The sequence below is a fragment of the Macrobrachium rosenbergii genome, chromosome 5 (genome assembly GCF_040412425.1).
Source record: "Macrobrachium rosenbergii isolate ZJJX-2024 chromosome 5, ASM4041242v1, whole genome shotgun sequence".
NCBI lineage: Eukaryota > Metazoa > Arthropoda > Malacostraca > Decapoda > Palaemonidae > Macrobrachium > Macrobrachium rosenbergii.
Window position 1 is genome coordinate 46,968,994 of NC_089745.1, and position 10,000 is coordinate 46,978,993.

At 37.8% G+C, this 10,000-nt stretch overlaps 1 protein-coding gene across 1 annotated transcript in view; it reads right to left on the reverse strand.

Annotated features, from left to right (window-relative positions):
- Positions 1–9,932, reverse strand: part of LOC136838754 (serine/arginine repetitive matrix protein 2-like) — a 61,600-nt gene extending 51,668 nt beyond the window's left edge. Inside the window, exon 1 of the mRNA XM_067104223.1 lies at positions 7,488–9,932. Coding sequence (XP_066960324.1) covers positions 7,488–9,780 — 2,293 coding nt within the window. The 5' untranslated portion in view covers positions 9,781–9,932. The remainder of the gene's footprint in view (positions 1–7,487) is intronic.
- Between the last annotated feature and the right edge of the window lie 68 nt (positions 9,933–10,000).

Genomic DNA, 10,000 nt, shown 5'->3' on the forward strand with positions numbered 1-10,000 from the left:
TTTTTTTTTTTTTTTGAGATCGATCGGTGATCGTGAAGCTCGTGTGTTCGTGTAATCTGTTATGGACTGCGGGCTTGAACTGTTTTGGCAAACATTTGCCCGAAAGGGAGGGATGGTTAAATCATGGTCGAAACAAGATTAAAGCATGGCGCAGCTAATTGCTTCGGTTGGTTCTATTCGCTATTTTTCGGGTTCGTCTGTTGACTTTTAATTAATTACCTGGTGTGTTTTGGTCAAGAATCTTCTCTTTTGTCAATTTCCCTTTGCGCAGTTTTTATTTTTTGTCCTTTTTTTTACGGTTTTTATGACTTTCTTTTTGAGTGGCAGTTAATTTTACTGTTTAGATTATATTGTCAAATCTGCTGTTGGGGACTATTCTGCTTTGATATGTATGTATTAATGTATGGGTTTATGTATATGCATGCATGTATATATTAATGTATGTGTGTATGTATGTGCATGTGTGTATGTATATATTAATGTATTGGTGTATGTATATATATATATATATATATATATATATATATATATATATATATATATATATATATATATATATATATATATATTTATTTATATATATATGTATGTATGTAACTACGTCTCACTGTAATTTAAAGAATAGATTGTGTATTAGCACTAGGGTATTATTTGTTATTTTAATAATGAACGTGTGTTTATTTCACTTCACTGTGTCGCTATAAATTTTTGGTTCATAATGACTGTGCAGTGGGGAGCAATTAATCCAGCGATAATTTGTTTTTTAATTACCTTAGAGTTTTCTATTAAATTACCGTGTTGTTTGGCAAAGCGGGGAACGCTTAATACTCTTTGCCTTTCATTATTTCCCCTAAGTTGTTTTTTGTCTTGCGAATAATATTTGTTTTTTATTCAGTTGTTCTTAGGAAGCTTGAATTTCTAGTCTGTGGCCCCTGTAAGCTTGTTCCATATGAATAGGTATTTATCATCTGAATAATAATAATAATAATAATAATAATAATAATAATAATAATAATAATAATAATAATCATTATTATTATTATTATTATTATTATTAATATTATTATTATTATTTTTATTATTATTATTTTTATTATTATTATTATTATTATAAGTTTACGTTGCTCATTTATTGTATTGTTTTTCTTTCAGTTTAGTTTGATATTTTCATTTTTATGTGAATAATACCTTGCATCGCTTTCTTTTCAAGAAAATTTCGTTAAATCTCTCTCTCTCTCTCTCTCTCTCCCTCTCTCTCTCTCTCTCTCTCTCTCTCTCTCTCTCTCTCTCTCTCTCCTCCTCCTCCTCCTCCTCCTCCTCCTCCTCCTCGGGGTGAGGCAAATTTCACCTGATTACGGCAAGAGTCCTTGTATATTCCAAAGATACTCCAACGTCAGCGTTACACAGAAGCTCTCGAGCTCCTCATTAGATTAAGATAACCTCAGTAGTGTTTCTCTTAGATTACGAGCATTTTTCCGTAGACTAGATTTCTCTCTCTCTCTCTCTCTCTCTCTCTCTCTCTCTCTCTCTCTCTCTCTCTCTCTCTCTCTCTCAGCTGTGCTTTCGTATTAAAATCCATATCCTTTTTGCTATCTAAAGTGTGTGTGTGTCTCTGGTTCACTTATCTCCACTGATGCTCCGCCTCTCGTTCTGTTTTCTTCTCTTCTCTGTTCTCATTCAACCTCCACTTATACTCTCATTCGCTTCTCACCTCCTCTCCTTGATGTCTAAACTTCCTCTTCCTGTTTCTGTGCTCAATCCATATTTTATTTTTTTTTATATGTTTTTGTTTTTTTATTTTTTGGGGGGCTCGTTCACGTCTCTGTTTTGTTTCTTTTTTTCAAGTACTCTCTTCCTGCACGGCCTCCTCCTCCTCCTCCTCCTCCTCCTCCTCCTCCTCCTCCTCCTCCTCCTCCTCCTCCTCCTCCTCCTCCTCCTCATTTCCTTGCGTTTCCTACTCCTCCACCTCATCATCATCACCATTATTATAATTTTTCCTTTTTATCTTCCCTTCTTCCTTCTCTCGCTCCATTACCTCTTCTGCAATGTTGTATAAATAAATTTTTTCCTTTCTGCGCAGTAGTATTATTTTATCATCCTTCCTCTCCTTCGTCCTTTTCCTCCAGCATTTCTTCCTAATCTCTCCTCCTCTTTCCCCTCCCTACTCCACATTCTGTTCGTCCTCCTCCTCCTCCTCCTCCTCCTCCCTTTCACACCCTGACACTGCCGACCAATCCCTTCTCTCAGAGCCTCGTTAATATCTCCTTATAACCTCCTTCAGTCTCCTCGTGCATTCACTTCCACTGAACCTACTTTTTTCTCTCAAATAACATTTGTTTTCTTCTCTCTCTCTCTCTCTCTCTCTCTCTCTCTCTCTCTCTCTCTCTCTCTCTCTGTCGTAGGTGTATTGATTGATGAGTCAATACAACTTCCTTGATTTGATGCGCGGGAAGTTAATACTATTTTTGTTGTGTTTTTGTTTCGATTTGAATGTGTCGGCTTTCATATTATGTCATGTGTAAACAGTGTTATTTACAATATGTTATTTCTCTTTAAGACTCTGCTCTTAACTGATGATATTAATTATACAGGTATATGACTCCTATCTCCTTCCTGATAATGAGATATATTTAGATTATTTTATTTGATATTGTTTTGCTTTATTATAATTCCAAGTGAATTACTCTCTCTCTCTCTCTCTCTCTCTCTCTCTCTCTCTCTCTCTCTCTCTCTCTCTCTCTCTCTCTCTCTCTCTCTCTCTCTCTCAACTATTTCCAGCGAGACGAATATCCCCTGAAAATGTTTTCCTGGTCATTAATATTTAAATCTATTCAGCATTTAAGTCACGCTCACGCATTAATTGGTTGGTATTCATTCATTCTTTCCTCACCCTTAGTGGCTTTCATTTCTCGTAATCGCCTTAAATGTCCTACTACTAACTTCTGTCTCTCTCTCTCTCTCTCTCTCTCTCTCTCTCTCTCTCTCTCTCTCTCTCTCTCTCTCTCTATATATATATATATATATATATATATATATATATATATATATATATATATATATATATGTATATATATATATATATATATATATATATATATATATATATATATATATATATATATATATATATATATGTATGTATATATATGTGAGTTTGTGTGAAAGTATATATATATGTGTATATAATACATACACACACATACATACAGTATATATATATACTGTATATATATGCAAGATGTTTTGTTGCCTCGGATTATCTGTTTATCTTTCTAAATTACTAAATGGTAGGATTTATGAAACAAAAATAGATGTGACCATAGTATTCCGTTTCAAAATAAAACTGTTTTATTTTGTACGTGAAAATACCACCTTAATATTGTTAACGTTTATTATTTTTATTCGGATTTTCTTTTTAATTTTTCAAATTGCATATAACATAGTTCATATAACAGGTATAATTGTGATAGGCACAAGTCGGCTTCTTGGAAATGCTAATCTTTACAAAAAGATGAAGCCAAAAGTTCTGAATGACATCTGGAAGGCATTTATATATATATATATATATATATATATATATATATATATATATATATATATATATATATATATATATATATATATATATATACTCGTATATTTACAAATACTAGATGAAGATTTTCTTGTTATTTGAACTCTATTATGTCAACTCTGCGGTCGGAAAGAAAGAGAGAGAATGTAATTAAGAGCATTATAAGTCGTCATCATAACTCGCTGAACGAGAATTTTTAGTTTTAAGTGATGAAAATGTCATTACATGAACGAGAGAGAGAGAGAGAGAGAGAGAGAGAGAGAGAGAGAGAGAGAGAGAGAGAGAGAGAGAGAGAATAAACGTATCGCATTTCACTAAACGAGAGAAAGGCTTTTTGGTGCCATTTATTTAAAGAGTATAACGTCAGAAAGAGAGAGAGAGAGAGAGAGAGAGAAATTCACGTATCGCGTTTCATTAAACGAGCGAAAGATTTTTTCCTACCATTTATTTAAAGAGTTTGACGTCAGAGAGAGAGAGAGAGAACGCTAGCCCCATCTATGATTGCACAACGCAAACATCGCTGACTTTCCTGCCGCCGCAGTTTCATAATGGATCGGATCAGCTTATGCATATGCAATATGGCACCACAACGACATGCAATATACGCACGATTGGTAATTGCATGCCATTGTATATCGTTTGTTGAGGGCATCGGGGCGTGTTTTCGAATTGATATGTAGAACTTGCTACGTAACGTTTATTTCCTCTGCCTTCCGCGTGTGATTGTTTTGTGTTGCGTTTTCTTTTAGTAATAGGTATTACTGTTTTTTATTTTAATTTTTCCATAGTTTAATATTTTCCGTCTTTAATGTAATTTCTTTTCATAATATTTTTCCGGATTTTGGTTGTAGGACAGACTAAGTGAAACGTGGCTTGTGTATACCGTAGACTTTTGTAATTGTATCTTTAATATCAAACTTTATCGATGCATACAGTACAGGAACAATTAATTAGTGTACGCGCTATTACTTCTTTTCGAATCTAGGGCTTAATTCAAATATTACACAAGCTTCTTAAATAAAATTTTGAACCACATCAAAGTAAAAAAATATATATAAAATTGAAGCAAAATCTGTTCCTGGCTCGATTTTTGTAATACTAACTAGTAGATCACAGTAGAGTAGAATGAGTAGAAACATAAGGTGGACGGATACATACCGTATATAAGTTTGCATCTATATTTCATCTGTTGTGAAGTATATATTTTTTTAAAATCGCGGTTGCAGGTAGATTTTTGTCATGGTTTCATGAAAAGAACAAGTAATATGTACAGTACGTATGATTTGTGGACAAAGATATTCGGGGAGATATATTTATAAATGGAAAAGTTAAGATCAACGATAAGCCCATCAGATTATCCATTAGGTTGGAATTGTGAAAGAATAATAAAAATCCCAAGAAAGAGAGAACGTCAGAAAGAAAGAAAGAGAGAGAGAAAGAAAGAAAGAGAGACGCAGAAGAGATGCAAATCAGAAATGTCGTTTATCGCTGATAGGACAAAACTCGGCAGAAAAATTCCATTTCGGTGGCAGCCTCTCTTAGCCACTTCTTTCCCGCTCCTTTCTTATCTGGCCCTTGTGGAAGGAGATAGGGCACGGGAGAGAGGAAAACTTCCCAGTTTTTTCTTCTTCTTCTTTTTTGCTTTTTTTGTTTTTTACTTGGGGCGTGTGTGCTTGTTTGGAATCGGTTATTAAGATATGCTGTCTCTTAATTAAGCAGGGAAACTGTAAATTTCTGTGGATAATATATATATATTTATTTATATATATATATATATATATATATATATATATATATATATATATATATATATATATATATATATTATCCACATAAAAAAATATATATATATTTTTTATGAGGTCACTTCGGCCGATACAAATGTAAACAGTGGTATCTCTCTCTGTCTGTCTGTCTGTCTCCCTCTCTCTCTCTCTCTCTCTCTCTCTCTCTCTCTCTCTCTCTCTCTCTCTCTCTCTCTCTCTCTCTCTCTCTCTATATATATATATATATATATATATATATATATATATATATATATATATATATATATATATATATATATATATATATATATATATATATATATATATATATATAGTATGTATAGAGAGAGAGAGAGAGAGAAAGAGAGAGAGAGAGAGAAAAGAGAGATCCAACTGGATACAAATGTATCAGCTAAAATAGCTTCTTCAATTGCCTATTTCATGAAATAAAAAAAAATTAAAACTTGAGACGAAAATAAAAGAACCATCTCATACCCATCACATCATCACCACCACAGACACCCATGCACTCGTAAAATTCCCCACAATTGAAAATTACCGCAACTTTTCCAGCAGGTCTGATAAATGACGATGCATTTAAAAGCAACTAGCGCCCACCCCCACCCCCACCCACACCCTCCCTGTGTCTGTCCCCCAGGGAGACATTCAGGACCCTCCTCCCCCTCCTGGGCTCTCACCGCCCTCTACAAAAAATAGAACAGTTATTTGCATGTAATTTAGATTCTCGCTTTGACCACCGCCCACTTCCGCCGCTGCAATTAACAGGTCGCTGCAAAATTACGGACGGTCCGTGCGTGCAATAACTGTGTGGTAGTTGGCCGTAAATCAAGTTGCGTTATTTAGTTTCGTTTTATTTCTATGTGCGATGCAAATAAGCTTTTAATGCGGCAATGTGCGTAATTTGTTTCGGGATCAAGTGGTTGTTAATACTCATATGTTTTTTTATCAGTATAATCTCAATATCCTTTTACTACAGTACATGTAACTAGTAAGGTTTCTTTTGCAGGGCAATTTAAGTAATTTTTGGTTTGAGTGTACTGTTATACACACACATATGTATAATATATATGTATATACATATATATATATAAATAATATACATATATATTATATATACTTATATATATATATGTATATATATACAGAGGCTATATATTGTATATATGTGTACACATACATATATATATATATATATATATATATATATATATATATATATATATATATATATATATATATATAATTATATATATTATTGCAATGAGAAGTAATTTCCGCTTTATAAGATGAAAATTGTCTGATTACATCTGTTTTATATAACTGTAAAGTGCGTCATAAGCACCTCTTTTGTGTATATCATTGTGCGCCCGTATTTGTATGGGCAAAGAACATATATTGACGTATGCGCTGATCATGTTTCTATTGTGGGAAGATTTTAAAAATTCATTTCTGATATTTTTGTCAGTATGAAAGATTTATTGCAAAACCCGTGAATGAAATATGGGAAGAAATGAGCCTGAATAACATAGAAGGCAAGATAAAATTCAGAAGATAAGTAGAATACAGTGGGAAGAATACAGAACAAGCTCAACGGTGAAAATAGTGACACAGATAAAGATTGTGAATGTATGGCAATAGGCATCAGAATTAGGGAATATGGGAGCAAATATGAGCTCAATGCAATCGGGAGAGTGAACATGGCTGAAGTCGTTTCCATACAAATTCATGTGTGATCATTATGTGTTGTAGTGCCTGGCAACTGTGCTAAATGTGATGTCTGTTGTGATTATTAGTGAGTGCTCTGACATAATTTCCGATAATGACATGTCATCACGGTAAATGATTCAGTAATTAGAGATTGAACGGTCTCACGAGTGTCGCTTTTTTTCACATGCACATATTTTACTAATTGCTTTTGTATATTGACTTTTTCCGCTTCCACACCAAAAGGCTTCTCCTTGCAAAATGCAACATCATTAGCATTGTGCGAAGTGCAGAGACATTCATGCAAGCAATGCATCTCAGCAGCGAAATCTAGTGAGAAGGAGCCGAAAGTATATGACACTGGTTAGCGGCATAGTGAGAATTAGAATGAAGGCTCTGCATCAAGACAGTGTCAAACCTACCTGGCGGAGGAGCGAAATTCCCCCCGTTTCGGGATGCTAAGGATGCTGGTGCGTGTCTCCGTCCCGTTTCTCTGTCGGCATTTCTCTTATCGCCTTCATCATCATCAGTGGCGTCATTATCGGCATCATTATCGTTTTCCGTCTTCCTTTTTCTGCGATCTTTCTTCGAGATGGTATTGTAACGGGAGGACGTGGAGGAACCGGACTTTTCTTTGAATTTCATCTCTCCGTTTCCATCTTGCTCGGTGTCTGCGCCTCTCCTATCTCTCTCGTTCGTTGTCCTCCCTTCGGGTTTCGGAGTCTCTTCGCGAGACGCGATGGCAGAGGCAGATGACTTTTTGTCGGGATGTGAGTTTATGGGATGCTGCTGCTGCTGCCGCTGGTGTTTTAGTGGGTCTCGAGAGACGGGGTTCGAGTCTGGCCCCGAGTGTGTTTCTTCAAGGTCATTTTGGGACGTCCGGGGGTGGCGGAGGGACGTCGACTGTGCGTTCATGCACACTTGCCTCCTAGGGTCTGACAGTCGAGGGCAAGGGGGTTTGATTTGAGGGGACCGGGTCCCGGCAGTCTTTCTGTTCTTCTTTTCTTCTTGTCCCTCCAGCAGGTGATGACGGGATTTATTCTTTCTGTCGAGGCTGCCCAGAGGCTCACCTTGCGTTGCGTCCCTTTCGTATTCTATAGAGGAAGAAGAGACGTTGGTCAAAGAGGAAGAGAGTGAGGAAGAGGAGGAGGATGAGGAAAGGGGAAAGGGGATGCTTTCTAAAGGTAAATTTCCTCTACGAGTCTTTTGGGAAACTTTCCTTCCAGATGTATTAGGTGACGGAAGACAGGAAGAGGTGGAAGAGGAGGAGGAGGAGGAGGTATTTGAGATGGAAGATGGGGAGGGGATGGAGGTGACCGCCGCCTCCCCTCCCTTTGCTCTCGCTCTGTGTGCCATCTGCGGGGACGGAGAGGGGCGGTGTTGGCCTGGGGAGATTAAAGTTGAGCCACAGGACTGAACACCCAGCGACATGTTGCCTCTCCCGTTTCTCTCCCCCTTCCTCTCCTCTGCTTTTCCTGTTTGCTTAAATTTGTTCACTTTTCCGGCAAGTCCGGACTTGGCAGATCTTAAGGAGGGACTTCTGGAAGTCCCCTCCAGCTCATACTGGGTCGATTTGTACGTCCTTGGCCTTACAAAATGACTTGGGCTTTCAGCGGGACTAGTGGAAGCCCCGCCCCTTTCTCCTCTTACTCCTCCTCCTTCTTTCCCTCCCCCGTCGGCCTTACAAAGGTTAGCATCATCTTTCTCTGCCCTTTGTAGGAAGTCATTTAAGCCCAAGGATGCATTACCCGTCGAGGGCTTTTGTATCTGGGATCTATGTATACTCGCAGGGCTCTCAGGTAGGTCCTGACCTCTGCGAGCGCTCTTCTTGTCAGGTTTTAAGACTCCGTCGGAAGTTTGAGCAGGTTTTACGACGGGGTCAGAGTCGGTTTTATTTTTATCGTGTTTATGATCGTTGTCGCTGTTTTGTCTGTCGCTCTTCCACCGGAACAGAGGCAGTTTGCTACGGAGTATCTTCTTTCCCTTTTCCAGCGTCATTTCTCTCTTTCTAGCGCTGTCTCCCTTTCCGTCGGCTGTCTTATCCTTCGTCGATGTCTTTGCCTCTCTTTTTTTCTTGTTTACGTCATCCTTTCCCTCCACTTGATCTATGTCACAAAACTCAAAAATATTGAACTCGGGGGCTTTTTTGATCGTGTTGTATTTCCACGAGTCAGAAAGCCACACCAGAGACTCATCCGAGGTCATTGAGTCACTCGATGACTTCATCACCAGTTTTTCCCCCGTGACGTCAACGGTAGATTCGTCAGGGGGACGTCCCAAGGGAACGTCACTGCGCAGGTGTGTCAAGTTTTCGTAAATAACTTCCTTCTCCTCGTCTTTCCTTACGTAAGGGACGTTTTCGTAAACCTCTTCGGATCCCTCATTATCTGGTGTGCACGTTCGAGTGTTTGTTGTTCTGTAGTGTCCGCCGACATTGTCATATTCGCCCGTTTTTGCTTGTGTGTTATTTTCTGTCAGGCGCTCGAGGGAACTGGCTCCGTCCTGTACCCCTGCCCATGTACAGAGGAAGTTTTCGTAGATTCGTGTTTGTGCATGAGTGGCACTGCGTTCGTCAAAGTCGTGGTAGGTTTTGGTGGCAGGGTTTGCCGCTGGGATGCGCAGTTGCGTTGCATTTGTCTGCTTCAGTAGCCTAAGGGTGGGTGGAAGGCGGACTTTTAATTCTCCTTTTGTTGTCAACATAAATGATTCAAACATAAAGCTTTTGGGGTTTATAGTTTTAGTCTATACATTCTTGTCAAGGCATCTATATGGCTCTAAGGTTCAGCAAAAACTGGTGTTGTTGATGTTGTTGTTGATGATGATGATGATGATGATCTCAACCGAAGAAGTAACACACAAACACACACACGCACACGCTTATTGGCTCTAAGGATCAGCATTTAGTTGACTCTCCGTCTTTTAGTTAGGTTCATTA